This window comes from Vicia villosa, linkage group LG4 (assembly GCF_029867415.1).
Source record: "Vicia villosa cultivar HV-30 ecotype Madison, WI linkage group LG4, Vvil1.0, whole genome shotgun sequence".
NCBI classification, from domain to species: domain Eukaryota; kingdom Viridiplantae; phylum Streptophyta; class Magnoliopsida; order Fabales; family Fabaceae; genus Vicia; species Vicia villosa.
The window spans coordinates 11,174,933-11,195,678 of record NC_081183.1 but is presented as its reverse complement, the minus strand read 5'-3'; the positions used below and the strand labels follow the sequence as shown (position 1 = coordinate 11,195,678).

The 20,746-nt window shown below is 34.5% G+C and overlaps 2 protein-coding genes and 1 pseudogene across 2 annotated transcripts in view; 2 read left to right on the top strand and 1 right to left on the bottom strand.

Moving 5' to 3' along the window:
* LOC131594476 (TMV resistance protein N-like) overlaps nt 1-20,746 on the bottom strand; it is a 47,453-nt gene that overhangs the window by 5,844 nt on the left and 20,863 nt on the right. The window lies entirely within an intron of this gene.
* Nucleotides 36-15,050, top strand: LOC131596771 (disease resistance protein RPP2B-like). The gene is made up of 5 exons (XM_058869513.1): nt 36-51; nt 12,378-12,946; nt 13,134-14,163; nt 14,551-14,741; nt 14,911-15,050. Exons 1-3 carry the CDS (start codon nt 36-38, stop codon nt 13,386-13,388), a joined length of 840 nt encoding a protein of 279 aa, XP_058725496.1. The 3' UTR covers nt 13,389-14,163; nt 14,551-14,741; nt 14,911-15,050.
* Nucleotides 14,763-18,803, top strand: LOC131594480 (disease resistance protein RPV1-like; annotated as a pseudogene).

Sequence of the window (20,746 nt, the reverse complement as noted above, 5' to 3'; positions counted from 1 at the left end):
AAATGCATTAACTCATACTTACTAGATGCAATAGAATGACTAAAGTAAAAGGTAATTTTTTTGTCTAGCTAGAAAATATCACAAATTAATTTATTGTCATAAGAAAGAGATGAATACAATTAAGGCATATGTGCACGTTTTTTTTTTTATGGGATACATGACTTAGTTTAAAGTGCTAAATAAAAGTTATAGATATGAGAGAGTTGTGTACATTTAAGGTGTATATTTAAGTTGTATAAGTCCTCTACTTGATTACTCAAACTGAATTTCTTCTTGGTTGTCAAATCCTGCAATATAAAATTCGGACAAAAAAATTGACAACATTTTATGGATTCACACAAAGTTGAAATTGAAAAGAAATTTATTTAAAACTCTGGTGAATATAGTACATTAGTGAGATATAGGTAAGGTGAAAAAGATATATTACAAGCTTATTGAACTAAAACAGAAGTACTATTTGGAAGATTGGCTTTAACATGTTTAATTTTGCAATAAGAACTAGAAAACTGCAATGAAAAACACACATGATCATTGACACCAGAGTCTAATATCCAAAATTAATTTTTGCTAGCTAAAGTAACAAAATCATTTCATAGTATACTTGACGATGGCTTAAATGATGAATCACGATGAGCCATATAAGAAACAAAAACTTGATTTATAGTGGAAGTCTGAGTTGATGGTGCTAAGTTCACTTATCGGAGCAAGGAAACAAGTTGATCATATTGAACTCGAAAAATATGATCATTCTTACTTGCAGATGAAGTAGTGCAACAACATTGTTGAAAACAAAAGGAACAATTCAATTTTGGTACCACATTCACTGAATTATGACATTCACTAGGATGAACATATAACGCAATATTTGGTATCAACCCAAGGATTATGAGGTATGGCACACAAAGGCATGGTGTGATGGATGAATGATGAACACAAAAAATTGAAAAACAACATAAATGAAAGAATGTCAATGCAAGGAATCGATTGTAGAAAACTATGACAAAGTTATTTCATAATCAAGATAAATAGTAACAATTACAAAGACAAGACAAAAAATTGTAATTAACTTTTAAAATTAGAAATATTATAAGTGGTTATTGATTATAAATTTAATGATTAATACTTTACTTGGTTAATGAAATACAATATCTATTTACTTAGGTCATCTTATAATTAAGTTAAATAAATGATCAATAAAATATTTTAAATATTTAATGAAATATGTTTGGGTAGAGTCAGAACAGATGGCCAGCAGCAACGACGTGATCTTCGGTGATGATTGAGAAAAAAAAGGTTGTACCTGCAAGATACTCCGATGTCAAAGAGTATATACATTATCATTCAGGAACAAATAGACTCTTAATATAGGATTCTCTCTGACAAGCTCCAGTTCATGCAACAGTTTATAAGAAAAGAAGAAAACTAAGTAGTTGGTTCCAGTTTGTTTGGAAAACATATAGAAGAATTCCTCATGAAGATATCCAAAAGAAACTTAAAGTAAGCTTTGATGCTTTGGACGAAGAACAACAAAGTGTCTTTTTGGATATTGCCTATTGCTTCAAATGGTGTAAATTGGCAGAAGTCGAAGAGATACTTAATAATGGGCTCTAACTAAAAACCCCAAAATGAACTTCTAATTTCTATTTCCTCAAAAACCCTTGTTTTAGTTAAACCCTTACTATCTTAAATTACTAATGGGCTCTAACTAACACCCCTCACTTACTAATACCGACTTAGGCCCAATTATCAACAACACTTACTATCTTATATTATTACTAATAATCCCCAAATAAAACAACATAAAATCAATTAAACATATAATTAACACATAATGCACAATTAATTCACATAAATAAATAATTAAAGAAAAATGGTCGTTACATATACTTCCAACTGCATTAAGATGACCTCTTTTTCATATGTCCTCATTTTTTTTGTTGCATTTTTCAGATTTAGCCTTAAATTCGTCTGTATCCATATAAACAAGAAGTTTTTCAAGAACTTCTTTGCCCAGCCATTCGGGACGATTACCATCACGTTCCCAACGCTTTCTAATACGTCGTAATGTGTCGGAATGTCTTTTGGATGTTCTGCTGAAATAATATTTTTTAACAAGTCTCTTGCTCAATTGATCCCACGTTCACTTTTCCGGATGACATTAAAATAAACAGTTAGAAAACTATAATAAAAAAATTTAAAGAAACAATGACTCAAAAAATAAATTAATTATACGTTAAAACAATTTAACCAAACATCTTTATTTAGAACATCTCTAAAACTCGTCCAAACTTCTTTATACATTTGCTGAATCACATAGTATACACACTTGGCAGCAGTCCGACTCGGTCCAAAACTAAATAACAATAATTTGAATTAACATGCATTAAATATAAATTTATATTAAAAAAGGAAAAGTAAACTTAATTAAAAATTTATATATAAGATACTTAGGAATTTCGAGCGGGCCAAATATAATATCTACTGTCAATGATATGAATCTCACTCGGATCATCTTCCCCCTGAAGATCGTCGCCATCCAACTAAATATTATCTCCATCCTTAAATTTGAAAATTTCCCTTTCCCACAATTTCACACTGCAGCTTTCAGCCTTTTCTTTTTTTTATTTTTTATTTTGGGTGTTGCGACGTGGACTTAACGTCACAATTTTTTTACAAATTAATATTGTCTAAATCCCCTTGTGTTTACATGATTTTGATTATTAAGTTATAAAATATTACAGTGACGTGCCTTCCACGTCGGAACACCACTTTTTTTGCCACATGCTTCCCATGACACAAAATCACGACGCTAGGAAGCATTTTCTTGTAGTGCATCGATTCTGCGACCATGATTAGCCAACTTGTAGGAACAAGTATCTCTTTCCATATGGAAGGAGAATTAATCAATATAGTGTTGATGGGAAGGAAATTAATCCATCTATTTGTTGGGTCATCATGAGGAGCATCCACATTGGATCAAGAGCAACACACAAATGAAAGAGACATCACATATTCACCCAAAATATTAAGGTAATAGGTGTATAGATCATTTCACTTATAAATAAGTTCTCAACCTCCAATTTTTCAAACAATGTGAGACTAACAACTCACACTTGTACACAACACTATTTCGAAGCTGCCAAGGAACAATATTCATATTTTTAAAAGATGGTATGAAATGTGTGCTCAATTTTACCTAAAATAATATCATGAAGATACTTAATTCTAGAAGTTACATAGTGAAGAAAGACAGTCGGATCAGACATGTCAATCTTACAGTAAATGAAAGATTCTAACCAGGGCCGGTCTCGACTTTTTAGAGGCCCAAGGCAAAACAAATAAATGGACCCCTAACAAAAAATTGACGTTTTGCTCGCTTCCAAAATGAAGAAGAATTTCAAAATATAAAGTCTTGATTGTTTCTAACAATAAAAAAAGTTTCAATGCAGATAAGTAGTCATCTGCAAATTATTAAAGAATTCAAAATTGAAATATAATTAAGTGAATTAAAAATGAAAATCCTTTTTAATTTTGCTCTAATTTATAGGCAACATCCACCATCTCAAAGAAATAAAAGTGATTTTTTCTCTTACTTTAATTATAGAAAACTAAATTGTATGGCTAAAAAATATAGGAGTAGTCATAAATTATGTCCTGACCCTAATATGCGGGTTTACCTGATTGGTAAAAAGTTTATATGACAAATAATAATGAATTTGATTTCATTATAAAAATTTGATAATAAATAAGTTAATTGTATGATAAACTTTTAAATATTTAATTATAACATAAATAGTCTCTAAAATCATATTAAAAAAAAAAAGGAGTAACAATAAATAACCATCTAAAATAAAATTTGATTTAAAATTCTTTACTAATTTTGCCTATTTAAATGAACAACTGGAAGCTATTGAGTTTCGAACTGCTAACACAAGCATACAATATCAAACACTTGACCGCTGGGCTAATACTAATAGTAAAGAATTGATTAACAGTTCCGCTGACAAATATATATTTTCTAACTGTGAGATATTGGATCGAACTCTAGTATGGCCGAAGGGTAGCTTCTTGGTTCGACAGGGTTAAGCATGATGTCGAAGGTTGTTCACATGCTTGTGTCGAAGATGCTAGGGTTTTTAGCATGTTAAATTAGGTTTTAGTGTTTAAACCCTAATTTGTTAAGTTAGCTTGTTTATTAAGTTGGCTTGTGTAATGGGCCTTGTGGAAAAAGCCCATTAGTTAGTATGTTAGGTTTTATTATAAATAGCATACTAGTCTCTCATCATTGCTAAGCTGCAAATCCTAATTTAGGGTGAGAGAGGTTATTTGTTATTCTTGTAAACTTGTAATCTTGTTTTAAGAGAAAGTGAAAGAATAGCAGTTATAACCAATTATTGTGTTCCTCTTCTTTCTTCTCCCATATAATTCCCTATTATACTTTGTTATTGGTATCGTTTTTCACAACAAATTGGTGCGGTGAGCGTGGAGAAGATGCCGTCAACAAAGTATGAGATTGAAAAGTTCACCGGAGTGAATGATTTCGGTCTGTGGCGCTTGAAGATGAAAGCCCTACTGGTTCAGCAGGGTTGTTTGGAAGCGTTGAAGGGAGAGGCAGCCATGAATGCTGCATTAACGGCAGCGGAGAAGACGACTATGATTGAGAAGGCACACAGCGCAATTTTGTTGAGCCTTGGTGATAAGGTTCTTAGACAGGTATCAAAGGAGACGACGGCATCAGGGTTATGGGTGAAACTTGAAAGTTTGTACATGACCAAATCGCTGGTAAATCGACTCTATCTGAAGCAAGCTTTGTATTCATTCAAGATGATTGAAGACAAAGTATTGGCTGAGCAGTTGGATATGTTCAACAAGCTGATTCTTGATCTTGAAAATATTGATGTGAAAATCGATGATGAAGATCAAGCGCTGTTACTATTGTGTTCTTTGCCTCGATCACATGCTCACTTCAAAGAAACTCTCTTGTATGGAAGGGAGTCCCTGACGTTTGAAGAAGTTCAATCAGCCTTGTACTCTAAGGACTTGAATGAACGAAAGGAGCATAAACCTTCGACTGTTGGCGAAGGTTTGGCCGTTAAAGGAAAACTCTTACGAAAGGATGGTAAGTTCGACAAGAAGAAAGGCAAAAGCCAGTCGAAGACTTACAGTGGCGAAGCATCTGGCATTCGATGCTACCATTGTAAGAAGGAGGGTCACACAAGAAAGGTGTGCCCTGAACGCTTGAAATATCATGGAGGTAAGGATAATGGCAACGCTGCCATTGTTCAAGATGATTTCGAATCATCTGATGTTCTTGTGGTTTCAAGCAGTGACTCTAAGAAGGAGTGGATTATGGATTCAGGTTGCACTTGGCACATGACTCCAAACAAAGACTTGTTCGAGGAATTATGTGATCAAGATGGTGGATCAGTATTGCTGGGAAACAACAAGGCTTGCAAGATTGCAGGTGTTGGATCTGTGAGATTCAAGCTCCATGATGAGTCAATAAGGTTGTTGACTGAAGTCAGGTATGTTCCTGATTTGAAGAGAAATTTGCTTTCTCTTGGTGAATTCGACAAGAAAGGATATGTTTTCCAAGGAGAGAAAAGCATCCTAAGAGTCATGAAGGGGTCGAAGGAAGTCTTGAGAGGCGTGAAGAAACAAGGCTTGTATACCCTTGAGGCTGAAGTTGTAAGTGGTTCGACAAATGTTGTATCCACGAAACCTTTGTCGAAGACAGAAATCTGGCACATGAGATTGGGCCATGTCAGTGAAAGGGGTCTGGTCGAATTAGGGAAACAAAATCTGCTTGGTGGAGACAAAATCGAAAAGCTGAAGTTTTGTGAACCCTGTGTACTTGGAAAATCTTGCAGAGTGAAGTTCAACAAAGGCAAACAAAGAACACATGGATCCCTTGATTACATCCATGCTGATCTTTGGGGGCCTGCAAGGTGTCCATCACATTCAGGAGCAAGGTATTTTCTATCCATAGTAGATGATTATTCCAGAAAATTATGGGTATTCATCCAGAAGACTAAGGATGAAACTTTTGAGAATTTCAAAAGTTGGAAGACTCTGGTTGAAAATCAGACTGGCAGAAAGGTCAAGAGGTTGAGAACCGACAATGGCCTTGAATTTTGCAATGAGGCATTCGACAGTTTTTGTGCTACCTCTGGTATTGCAAGGCATAGAACTACTGCAGGTACTCCACAACAAAATGGTTTGGCTGAAAGGTTTAATCGAACTATTTTGGAGAGAGTTAGATGTATGTTGACTAGTGCGGGGTTAAAGAAGGTGTTCTGGGCTGAGGCTGTTGCGACAGCAACATATCTGATAAACAGATGTCCTTCGACAGCGTTAGATATGAAGACACCTGAAGAAGTTTGGTCGGGACATCCACCAGATCTCGACAAACTGAGAGTATTTGGCTGCATAGCCTATGCTCACATTAGGCAAGACAAGTTCGAACCTAGAGCTCTGAAATGCATGTTCATGGGATACCCAGAAGGAGTCAAAGCTTATAGGCTATGGTGCCTAGAGCCAGGTCACAGGAGGTGTATCACCAGTCGAGATGTTGTTTTCAATGAAGCTGAAATGGCTTTTAAGAAAACTGATGATGTTGGTCGAAGTACAGAAACATCTGACGAAGAGCTGGAACAGGTAGAGATTCCTGTTGAGGTGGAGCATGTTGATACTGAATTGCATGTCCCTAATGAAGTCGAAGAAGAAGCAGAAGATGCTGAGGAAGTTGAGGAAACTGACGATGACTACCTATTGTCGAGAGATAGGTCGAGAAGAGTCATCAAACCACCTCAGAGACTTGGGTATGCAGATCTTATAGCTTATGCATTAATCTCTGCCAGTGAGGTTCTTGATGATGAACCTAGAGATTATAAGGAAGTTATGAGGAGTCAAAATAAGACTGAATGGCTGAAGGCCATGGATGATGAGATGAAATCTCTTCATGATAATCACACTTGGGAACTGATCAAGAAACCTGCTGGGGCAAGGTTAGTCAGCTGTAAATGGATTTTCAAAGTTAAGGAAGGAATTGAAGGAGTGACGTCGAAAAGATATAAGGCAAGGTTAGTCGCAAGGGGTTTCACTCAGAAAGAAGGTGTCGACTTCAATGATGTGTTTTCTCCTGTTGTGAAACATAGGTCCATTCGAATGCTGCTTGCCATGGTGGCACAGTTCGATCTTGAACTGGAACAGATGGATGTGAAAACTGCGTTCTTGTATGGTGATCTAGATGAAACGATCCTGATGAGGCAACCTGAAGGGTATGTCGAAAAGGGGAAGGATGATTATGTGTGTAAGTTAAAGAGATCCTTGTATGGGCTGAAACAATCTCCTCGACAGTGGAATAGGAGATTCGACAAGTTCATGGCACGCATAAGTTTCATTAGAAGTCAGTTCGACCACTGTGTTTACTTCAGATTTCGACCTGGTAATTCATTTGTTATTTTGTTGCTTTATGTGGATGATATTCTCATAGCAAGCAACAGTGTCGAAGATGTGATGAGGGTGAAGGCTGAACTTAATAAGGAGTTCGATATGAAGGATCTGGGAGCTGCTTCCAGGATTCTTGGAATTGACATTCGAAGAGATAGAAATAAGTCGAAGTTATGCCTATCTCAAGAGGCATATCTACGGAAGATTCTTGAAAAGTTTGGTATGTCGAATTCGAAGCCAGTTGTGACTCCAACAAACCCTCAATTCAAGCTGAGTATTGATCAGTGTCCCAGTACTGATGTGGAAAGAGCCTATATGAATAGCATCCCATATGCTAATATAGTTGGTTCTTTGATGTATGCTATGGTTTGTACTAGACCCGACATAGCATACGCAGTAAGTCTTGTAAGCAGGTACATGGCGAATCCTGGAAAGGCTCACTGGCAAGCATTGAAGTGGATTTTAAGGTACATAAATGGGTCTCTGAATAGAGTCCTAATTTATGGTGGAGCTTTGGGTGAAGATGGTAAAACAGTAATCGAAGGATATGTCGACTCTGATTATGCAGGTTGTATGGATTCCAGGAAATCTATTTCTGGATATGTTTTCACTATGTTTGGCACAGCAATTAGTTGGAAAGCAACACTTCAGAAGGTTGTTGCTCTATCAACCACTGAAGCGGAGTACATTGCATTAACTGAAGCTGTGAAAGAAGCATTGTGGCTTGAAGGTTTTGCGAAGGAGCTGAAACTTCAAGGTCGAGGTATCACTGTTAAATGTGATAGTCAAAGTGCAATACACCTGTCGAAGAATTCAGCCTATCATGAGCGAACTAAGCACATTGATGTGAGGCTGCATTTCGTCAGAGGAGTAATCGAGCGTGGAGAAGTCCAAGTGCTGAAGGTTTCGACTGAAGACAATGCTGCTGATATGATCACCAAGACATTGCCGAGTTGCAAGTTTTTCCACTGTATGCAGTTGATAAAGCTGCATGAAGAAAACTAGTGTGTTCCCTTGATGTTGTAGAGTTAGATCCAAGGTGGAGATTTGTGAGATATTGGATCGAACTCTAGTATGGCCGAAGGGTAGCTTCTTGGTTCGACAGGGTTAAGCATGATGTCGAAGGTTGTTCACATGCTTGTGTCGAAGATGCTAGGGTTGTTAGCATGTTAAATTAGGTTTTAGTGTTTAAACCCTAATTTGTTAAGTTAGCTTGTTTATTAAGTTGGCTTGTGTAATGGGCCTTGTGGAAAAAGCCCATTAGTTAGTATGTTAGGTTTTATTATAAATAGCATACTAGTCTCTCATCATTGCTAAGCTGCAAATCCTAATTTAGGGTGAGAGAGGTTATTTGTTATTCTTGTAAACTTGTAATCTTGTTTTAAGAGAAAGTGAAAGAATAGCAGTTATAACCAATTATTGTGTTCCTCTTCTTTCTTCTCCCTTATAATTCCCTATTATACTTTGTTATTGGTATCGTTTTTCACAACACTAACTTAGTATTATAATTTCCTAATTCCACCCCATTTGAGGCCCCTATTTTTTTGAGACTCTGGGCTGTGGACCTGCTTGCCCGGGCCCAGAGCCGGCCCTGATTCTAACTACATCCAAAGACTCTATGTGAAATGAATGGACAACTTTAAAATAGGAGGTTTGTTGTCTCAAAATGTTTCATATAGAGAAAACAAACATAAACCACAAAGCATCCACAATTATCACATTTAAGCATTTTCCCTTGAATCAATCCTGGTATTATAAAGGAGACAAATGATGGAATGAAAGGGCACCAAATCATACGACCCAACTAAGATCCGTTGTAAGTGGAAATAAATGAAGGAAAGCTTCCTTGGCTACCAAACTACCATTCTTGAAATGGATCACACCAATTAATTTGGAAAACATGTTGAAGGAATAACATAATAACTATACATATAACCAAAGTTTCACTGTCAATGGAATTTGCGCAATAAAAATATGAAGCTGATGACCATGAGGAGGAATATTCAGTGCTTCAACAAGAGTATAACCTATAGGCTATAGCCAATTATCTTTTCAAAAAGACATTAAAGCACCTGTACCAATAAGCCAATGAGAATTAACTATATGTATAACCAATGTTATTTTTCTTGCAGTTCTTGCTATATGTACAATTTTGAAATGAAAATAGATGCACAACAAAATCAGGAACATATAATACCCTTTCTATGATTATATTAACATTCAATTGTGTTCTTTCATAAAAACTGGCTGGCACTGGACTTCCATTTGGAAGTCTAAAATCTATAATATCTATCTTGTCATATTTGGTAAAACAATCTAAGGAATGACAAATGTTACATTGTTATATGTGGTTCTTGTGTCCAATATCCAACTGGAACTTAATCCACTCGATTCAATAAATGTTGATAAGACATAACTTTGTCCAACTGGATTTTTCTACATTTGCTGTGCATTTGGCCTATACATTGTTAGTAGGCATTATTGTTGATAATTTCTTGTTTGGTAAGGATTTGGTTGAAAATATATATGTTAAAGAAATCTAACATCAGTTAGTTTTTGTGAAGGAAGAGGGAGTCTAAAGTTATATATAAAATTCAAGTTTTCTTTATAAGATGTAATAGTCAAAAGTACTTTAAATTTGTATTTGATTTTTTATATTTTCTTTTATACTATAATTTTAGAGTGTCGTGAGGGGTAGTTAAATATTTGCTTTTGAAAATGGCGGGTGTATTGAGGGTTTTGGGGTGGTTGATGATAGTCTATGTGTTGTAACAATTTTCACATAATATTATTATCTGGTTGTCATTTGACAACGGTCATGTTTTTTTTTTCCGATTTTGGAGTTTCAACGTTAATGTCCTTGTGTTGTGATTGTGTTCCTCTTTTTTCTTTATGCTTTATTTTTTTCAACCAACAACTCGTATAAAGCATTGGTTTGGTGGAGTATAAATTTTTAGTATGCTCTATGATTGCAGTTTAGTCTGATCTTCCACATCAGAAAAGAAATTTTATACTCTGTGTTGGTTGAGAAAATTTTGTTTTGATGTAGAATTTTTTTTGGTTGCAATGTCAAGTTTTTCAAGTGCAGTGAAAATTGACTTATAGAAATTTGATGGAAGAATCAATTTTGACTTGTGGAAAATTCAAGTCAATGATGTTTTGATACAATTAGGATTACACAAGGCGTTGAAAGGAAACATTTCCAACAAAGAAAACAAGAAATAGATTTAAGAACTTCAAGTACAATTTACATGTTTTTTGGCTAAGAATACTCTTGCGAATGTTCTTGGTACGTCGTTAACCAAAGAGCTTTGGGAGAAACTTGAAGGACTATATCAAGGAAATGGTATATCAAATTAGTTGTTGGGGTAGTTCATAGCTTTCATGTAGATGAACTTACAAAAGTATCTGATTATCTGAGTGTTCTAAATGATATTGTTTCTAAATTCAAAACCATTGGAGTCAAGATTGATGACAAAGATAAAGATTTGAGACTCATATAGTCTCTTCCATCTTCCTATGAACATATTAAACCTGCCTTGATATATAGGAAGGAAATTCTGAGTTATGAAGAAATTGCTACAAAAATTATTTCTTCAGTGTTGGTTGCTAGAGGAAGGCTCATGTGAAAAAAAACAATTGTGAAATATTAAAATTGTGAAAAGAATGGACATATAAAGTATAAGTCTCTTGATGGAGCAGCATCAGAGAATGACTCTTAGTCAAATGCTTGCAATATCTCTCTCGTTGTGAGAGATGATGATCTTATTTGAAAATTGAGAAGTGTTTCCTCATTACATTTCCGCTGTCATGGAAAAATACGAGTTATTGCTAGCGGATTGACACATGAGCATGGATGTAGAGTGTGTTGTGAGATTATATCCATGGTTGAAGAGCTTCTTATCAACATAGAAATTGCATTATAAAGTTTCAACCTAATTTTCAACATATGAAAATTCTTGAAGTGATTTAATTTCAAGTGAAATATACTCAACTTTTGGTAAGAGATCTTTCTTCATCTCCACTGTAATGCTTTTCCGGCCACCATGCTCCACTGTTTTTTTTTCTTATTCATATTCGGTTTTGATGGATATCGTGTTACTGTTTATGTATAAGCTTCAATTTTGCAAACAATGTGTTTGTTGAAATGCCACTATGAGTTTGGTTATGTTGATTCTGAACTGACCATATTTCTAATCATTTTACCTACTTGCTAGTAGGTATTAATTCTTGATAACTTCTTGTTTGGTTATGTTTATGTGTTTGTTTTTTTAGGCACACAATTTTGTTGAAAATCATTATCTCTCTAAAATTGGATTATGTTGCTGGGACTGTTTAATGTGTTTGTTTTGTCCTTGAATTGAAATCTTGAACTTTTTGTTTTGGAATTATTTCTTATTAAAATAAATTTACTGTTTATGTGATTTTGATGGATACAGTGTTACTGTTTATGTATAAGCTTCAATTTTGCCAACAATGTGTTTGTTCAAATGCCACTATGAGTTTGGTTTTGAACTAACCACGTTTCTAATAATTTTAACCTGTTTTGCTAGTAGGTATTATTTGGATGAATGCAAACCTATAGAGGTTAAGGGAAGTTGCTATGTACTTTACATGATATTTACTGTGTGATTGCACCACACGGATATCGGAACTGGTAAGGAATTTTCACACTTATCCAACTCTTTTTTCTCAAACTCTTTTTATACGAATTTACTCTTTCATATTCTGCACTCTCAAACTCTTCTCATCCATTCACCCTCAATTCACATGGCTATGCCTCTTCATCTTTTTGTTTGGATGAACTTGTCCACATCATTCACTGCTTCAAGACAAAGAGACGTCTCGTTTTGCCTGTTTTCTATGATGTGGAACCTACTCACCTGCGACATCAGAATGGGAGTTACGGTGAAGCACTGGCTAAGCACGAAGAGAGATTCCAAGGAAAGAAGGTCTTGAATTGTTGAGGTGGATGGCTTTCAAAAATAACAAAGTTCATTCAAGTTATGAGGACGTTTTAAACAGGGCTGTTGCTTATGCTTCTGGCTTTCCATTAGTTTTAGAAATAGTGGGTTCCAATTTGTTTGGAAAGTGCATAGAAGAATGGAAGTGTACATTAGATGGGTATGAAAAGATTCCCAATAAAGAGATCCAAAAGATACTTAAAGTAAGCTTTGATGCTTTGGAGGAAGAGGAACAAAGTGTGTTCCTAGATATTGCTTGTTGCTTTAAAGGTTGTAGTTTGACAGAGGTTGAAGAGATACTTCGTGCTCAGTATGGTGGCTCCATGACACATAGAATTCAAGTGTTGGCCGAAAAATCTCTCATTAAGATTGGTCATTTCGAGCAGAGTTGTATTTGTATTCTGACATTACATGACTTGATAGCGGACATGGGTAAAGAAATTGTCCGACAAAAATCACCCAAAAAACCTGAAAAACGCAGTAGGTTGTGGTTCCGAGAAGATATAATTCAAGTGTTAGAAAATAATACGGTTAGTAAGGCTAATATCTATGAATTGATTATTTTCTTTTCTTAACCTTGATTTTGCTCTTTAGGACTTATATGTGCTCATACTAGTTTTTTTCTTTCTTATACTTTAAACTATGTGTAAAATTATCTTTATCTGTGTGGTGAAGTCTTGTCTCTTTTGCGCTCGATGTTTGTATTTTTGTTTAAAGGAAAATAGTGATATTGAAATCATATCTCTGGATTACGGCTCATCTGAAGCAGCAATAGATTGGAACGGAATGGCTTTCGGGAAGATGAAAAGGCTCACAACACTTATTATTAAAAGTGGTAATTTTTTCAAAGGCTCTATAGATTTTCCACGTAATTTGAGAGTATTAAAATGGCAAAAATATCACTCACAGTGTATTCCATACTGTTTTCTCAACAAGGTAAGTGAAATAAACTTATTTTTCAATCATGTATAATTTAGAAATTCACTATGAGATTATTCATTTAATTTTATCTTAAGTTATTCTAGGACTCTAAAGGATCCATAATCCTTCACAATTTACCTTGCTACAACTCCTTGTTTCTTACTCCTTCATGTCACAAGATTACCCAAACATAGGTACAATATGTCAATATCTAGAGGTTAATCTTCTATATGTGATTGAACTTGCCCAATCAACATCGGTGAAGATAGACACATTTCTTTCACTATTCTTCTTTAAAAATAAGCCTTTTTTAGGATTTCCCTGAAAATATCTCAGTATCGTATAAACTGCCTCAAGATGTTCCTCGAAAGGAGAATGCATAAACTGACTTACTACACTAAGTGAGAAAGCAATACCATGCCGGGTGTGTGACAAATAAATCAGTTTTTCAACAAGTCTCTGATATCTTCCAGTATCAACAAGAACATTACCTTCTCCCTAAAGTTTAGCATTAGGATCCATAGTGGTATCGGCAGGACGACATCCACTCATTCTTGTTTCTTTCAATAAGTCTATAATGTATTTCTGCTGTGAAACCTCGATATCATTCTTTGACCAAGCAATCTCTATACCAAGAAAATATCTCATGACTCCCAAGTCCTTGATTTCAAAGTCTACTGTCAATTTCTCTTTTACTCTTGCCATCTCCACTATACCGTCTCGAGTAAGGACAATATCATCGACAGAAGCAATCAGGGCAACAACTTTTCCATCGTGGGAGAACTTTGTGAACAAGGTGTGGTCAGTTTGTTCTACTTACTAGTAGGTATTAATTCTTGATAATTTCTTGTTTGGTTATGTTTATGTGTTTGTTTTTTCAGACACAAAATTTTGTTGAAAATCTTAAACCTCATTATCTCTCTCTAAAATTGGATTCTGTTTTGGCATCCTTTATGTTGCTGGGACTGTTTAATGTGTCTGTTTTGTCCTTGAATTGAAATCTAAAACTTTTTTGTTTTGGAACTATTTGTTATTCAAATAAATATATTATTTTGTTGTTCAATCTCAATCAAACCTTCAAACCTTAAACCCGTGAGTATATCGATAAATATTCTGTTCGATTTTAATTACCTTAATTTTAATCATCGCAAACATATTTTTATTTTACTTTTGGTTCTCATTCTTTTCTTTTATTGTATGTCTTGTTTGTCAGGATTAAATTAAAAATGAAAGCTGAGATTGTGATGTGAGAGTAGACATTGAAATATTAAAGTTATGCTTGGATAATAATAAAAAATGAAAGCTGAGATTGTGATGTGAGAGTAGACTTTAAAGAAGGTCCACATGCTATTCTTCACTTCAGTAACATCTCTTTCAGCAAGGTCCACACGGCTGTAGCTTGTTGTAAGGAAGTTTCACATCATTTTCTGTTACAGTTACACTTCTTATATTCTTACAAAGAGACAAATTCGTCATAAGAAAGAAACTCACCTTAATTCTCAATTCTTATGGCTATGCAATCATCACCTTCCTCTTCATTTTCCTATGGATTCACTTACCAGGTATTCCTCAGTTTCAGGGGCACTGACACTCGCTATGGTTTTACTGGAAATCTCTATAAGGCTCTCACCGACAAAGGAATCAACACCTTCATTGATGACAATGATCTTCAAAGAGGAGATGAAATCACACCATCACTCATAAAGGCTATTGAAGAGTCTAGGATTTTCATTCCTGTGTTTTCTGTCAACTATGCCTCTTCTTCGTTTTGTTTGGATGAACTTGTCCACATCATTCACTGCTTCAAGTCAAAAGGTCGTCTAGTTTTGCCTGTTTTCCATGGGGTGGAACCTACTCAGGTGCGCCATTGGAGTGGAAGTTATGGTGAAGCTTTGTCTAAGCATGAATATAGGTTCCAAAACAACAAACAAAACATGGAGCGGTTGCACCAATGGAAGATAGCTCTTAACCAAGCTGCTAACTTCTCCGGCTACCACTTTAGTCCCGGGTATGTACCCCTCTTCACTTCAAACTTGTTTTCTCTTCTTATATTATATTATTATCATTAGATTTGATGTGATTATGATACTGATGATGCATTTACAAATTTATTTTATTGGGAATGAATAGATCATATGAATACAAGTTTATCGGGGAAATAGTCAAATACATCTCTAACAAGATCAATCGCGTTCCTTTACACGTTGCCAATTACCCTGTTGGATTACAGTCCCGAGTACAACATGTGAAATCGCTTCTTGATAAGGGATCTGATGAAGGGGTCTACATGGTAGGACTCTATGGTACCGGAGGATTGGGCAAATCCACACTTGCAAAAGCAATATATAATTTTATTGCTGATCAATTTGATGGTTTGTGTTTCCTTCATAATGTGAGAGAGAATTCAACTAAAAATAAGTTGAAACATCTCCAGGAGGAGCTCCTTTTAAAAACAATTGGCTTGGAAGTTAGGTTAGGTGATACTAGTGAGGGAGTTCCAATCATAAAGGAAAGGTTGTGTAGAAAAAAGATTCTTTTGATTCTCGATGATGTTGACAATATCAAGCAACTGCAAGTTTTGGCCGGAGGACTTGATTGGTTTGGTCGTGGAACTCGAGTCATTGTTACCACTCGAGATAAGCACTCATTAACTAGTCACGAGATAGAAAGCATGTACGAGATGGAAGGGCTATATGGAATAGAAGCTCTTGAATTGTTGAGGTGGATGGCTTTTAAAAATAACCAAGTTCCTTCAAGTTATGAAGAAATTTTAAATCGTGCAGTTACATATGCCTCTGGACTTCCATTAGCTATAGAAATAATCGGCTCCAATTTATTTCGAAAGAGCATAGAAGAATGGAAGAATACATTAGAGGGGTACGAAATGATTCCCAATAAAGAGATCCAAAAGATACTTCGAATAAGCTACAATGCTTTGGAGGAAGAGGAACAACGTGTTTTTCTAGACATTGCTTGTTGTTTCAAAGGGAGTAGATGGGTGGAGGTCGAAAATATACTTCATGCGCATTATGGTCACTGTATAAAACATCATGTTGTAGTGTTGGCTGAAAAATCTCTCATAAAGATCAATTATGTTGATGTGAGATTACATGATTTGATAGAGGACATGGGTAAAGAAGTCGTCCGACAAGAATCACCTAAAGAACTTGGAGAACGTAGTAGGTTGTGGTATTACGAGGATATAATTCATGTCTTAAAAGAAAATACTGTGAGTAAGATTGATATTTATGAACATTGTTCTTTTTAGAGTTATATATAACCATCTCATACTAGTTTTTTATTGCATATAAATTTCTCTATATGTGTTGTGGCTCATTGACTTAATTCTTATTTTTTTTATTTATTTTTTGTTCAAAGGGAACCAGCAAAATTGAAATGATATATCTCGATTACCCTTCGACGCAAGCAATAATAGACTGGAATGGAAAAACCTTCAAGAAGATGAAAAATCTCAAAACACTTATCATAAAAAATGGTCATTTTTCCAAAGGTGCCCGACATCTTCCAAGTGGTCTGAGAGTATTAGAATGGCCAAGATATCCTTTAGGATGTATACCTTTTAGCATTACGAACAAGGTAATACATTTATTTTTTTATCATGCATATTTATAAATTCATAAGAGATTATTTATTTGATTATTATTTGTTTTTTTTTTTTGTTTATGCAGACATTTGAGAAGATGAAAATTTTAAAACTTGACAATTGTGAATACTTAACAAATATATCTGACGTCTCGTGTCTCCCAAATTTAGAAATTTTTTCATTCAAAAAGTGTGAGAATTTAATTTCAATTGATGAGTCTATTGGGTTCCTCAATAAGCTCCAAATCTTGAATGCTCAGGGTTGTGACAAGTTATCGAGTTTTCCACCTTTATAGTTGAACTCTCTTCTAGAGCTACAACTTTCATCTTGTACCAGTCTCAAGAAATTTCCTGAAATATTGGACAAGATGAATAATATTAACAATATATCTTTGATAGGCACTGGCATAAAAGAATTTCCATCTTCATTTCAAAATCTTACCGAACTTCATAACTTATCGATACATGGACATGGAAAACTTATATTTCCAAGTAGCATTCCCATGATGTCAAATTTGTCCCAAGTTGATATTGATGGTTATAGTCAGTTAGTCACAAAACCGAATGATGAACTGAGTTCCTTGTTGTCTTCCAATGTGAGAGATATTTATATTCGAACAAGCAAACATAAATTTCTAGCCGTGGCTCTTACCTTGTTTTCTAATATGGAATACTTAAACATATGCCGCAGCGATATCAAAATTCTTCCTGAATGCATAAAAAACTGTTGCTTTCTAAAGGGCATTTATTTGGATGGTTGCCAATATCTTGAAGAAATAAGAGGGATTCCGCCAAATCTTAAAACATTGTCTGCATTGGAGTGCAAATCATTGACTTCATCGAGTAAAAGCATGCTAGTGAATCAGGTATTGTTGTTTTTCTGTTTCTTATATAACCCTTTGATTTATTGTTTCATGATTCATCATGGTGTAATTTATGTTATGCTAAAAAACATATAGGAACTGCATGAGGCTGGAGGCACTGAGTTTCGTTTTCCATCATCCCAAAGCGAGTTGATTCCGGAGTGGTTTGAGCATCAAAGTAGAGAACATTCTATTTCTTTTTCGTTCCGTAACAACTTCCCTTCCTTGGTTTTGTACTTTTCTTTTATAAGAATGGATGAATTGGTCCGTAAGTCACTAGATGCAAGATTAAGAGTCTATTTCCTCATCAATAACTATGCATATACTCTTGATGTTCTTGAGTTTCCTATGCCTTTTGATGTTCTAGGGGAATATACATATATATTTTCTTCTGATTGGAAAAACTGGTTAGAACTAGGAGACTATATACCAAAGGGACTCAAATCTATGTTGGATGATGCACTATTGAAAAATGAATGGATTCATGCTGAAGTTACGATTGCGATTGAATTGAATGATGAGGGTATTGTTGAAAGTGGAATCCATGTAATGAAACAGTTAACTAGCATGGATGATATTCAATTCACTAATTCTTCCTTATTCAAAAAGAGAAAATTAGAGGAGTTTCTGAATGAATCAACAACATCAGAATGAAGATTGGGATTATATGGTTGTTGTAGAAAGTAGACTCCACTTACTCAAACATTTAACATTGTTTCACTTACTAGCTCTGATTGTTTTGTAGACAGAGAATTTAAAATGAGATCTGTTTCGGAAACATTTATATGTATGAGCATGATGATATAAAGAAACTGTTTTCGTATCAAATTTTGTTTTTGATTTGTTGAGTTTTGTTTCATAAATCATAGTTTTAGTTTTGTACTTCCAAACATTGTGTTGGTGTTGTAATGAATGAGTACATGAAGAGATTTGAAATCTTGATTGTACATTAAGAAGAGAAATGAAATGCTATATGACTTAATACATTGAAAGTTTATTTTTGTGAAAAGTAAACTTACTTTTATTTGCTGCTCCTTGTGTTTTTTTCTTCCATTTCATTATAAGTTCTAAATTGCAGGGTGGTGAACTCAACGATGTAAGTGATGATCTAATTTTTGTATATGTCCATGTCTAAAAAAGTTGTTAGTTCAGTGCTAGTTCAAGATGAGCAGGCAGGAGAAAAGCATAGTACTTCATGAACAAAGTATTTAAGGGAGATGAGGTACGCTATCATAAGATCGAAAAGTTGGCGCTAGCCATGGTGATAACCACCAAAAATTTAGACACTATTTCCAAGGACATCCCATTACTGTCAAAACAAACTACCCCGTGAGATAAATATTAAAGAAGTCAGATTTGGAAGGAAGAATGGCATCTTTCTAGAGCGAAGCTTACCAATATCGTTATGGTTAACGGTGCTACACTTGTAGTTTAGAACTTCCAAATCAACAAAAGACATGTCCGTCTCCCTTAATTAACTCATGCATGAAACATACCTCTGTAAATATAAGTGTTAGAAATTGATATTTTTCTAACATATCAATTACTTTACTTGTTGTTGTTAGTTTACTTGTTGTTGTTGTCATAATGCATGCATCACTACATGCTGGTGATATTTATCATGATCTTAAATCTTGTGACTGCAAAAGAAGCTTGGGACAAATTTATTGTTCCTTACACTCCTCAACAAAATGGTGTTGACAGTCAAGGAGATTGCTCGATGTTTGCTTTTTGAGAAAGATATTTCTAAAACCTTTTAGGCGGAGGCTGTCAACACCTCAGTGTACTTGCTAAATTTGTTGCCTACCAAAGCCTTGGAGGGAAAAACACCATTTGAAGCATGGTATAAAAGAAAGTCGCGTGTTCAACATTTAAAGATATTTGGATGTGTGTGCTATGTCCATGTTTCAAATGTGAAAAGAGATAAATTGAAAACAAAGTCTTTGATCGGTATATTTTTGGGGTACAACAGTAACTCCATAGAGTATCGAATTTATAACTTGGAGAACAAAAAAAATTCTGGTTAGCTAAGATGTAAATTTTGATGAGTTCTCTAAATGGAATTGGAATAAAAAGTCAAGCTTAAAGTTCAAGTAAGGCATTATCCATGGAAGATAATTTAGAAGATCAAAGTTCAAAAGATGAAGGAGAAAATTATGACAGTGATTATGATTTTTCCAACCCGAGTTACTAGAACCTTGGATGATATTTATTCCAAGTGCAATATAGCTACATTAGAGCCTACACGATATGCTGAAGCTGTTAATGGTAATGGATGGAAAGCTGTCGTTCAGGAGGAGATAATGACGATAGAGAAAAATAAAATATGACATCTTGTAGACCAAGGAAAACTATTTGGAGCATTGCAATTCAGAAAATTAGATTGCAGATATAATGACTAAAGCTCTTTCCAAGAGAAAGTTTGAAGAATTGAGATCAATGTTTGGAGTATTCAACAAAAATATCAAGGAAGAGTATTGGAAATTGATATTTTTCTAACATATCAATTACTTTTACTTGTTGTTGTTACTTTGCTTGTTGTTGTTAGTTTCCGTTTTGTTGCTATAATGATTAAATTTTTGTGTACACATGTGTTAAGATAGTAAAAATAAACAAAGCTAATGATGTATACTATTTAGAATAGATTTGCTTTAATTTTGATTTTATTACCACTTTAACAAGCAAGCTTATTGCTTGGCTCTATATATTTTGTTCTATTTTTTCAGTTTTATGCAATTCAATAACATATAACAATTTTCTTCAAACAAAAACTTTATTATTGTATGTTTTCTATTCATCTCTTCTACACCACTTTACCATATTTTCTATTTTTCTTACAATAAATGAGACAATTATCAACTATGTATATTGAAGAAGAAATGATGTAGAATAAGAAATATGAAACCAAAGATTTTAGTTGATGATTCAAATGGAAGGTCCTGA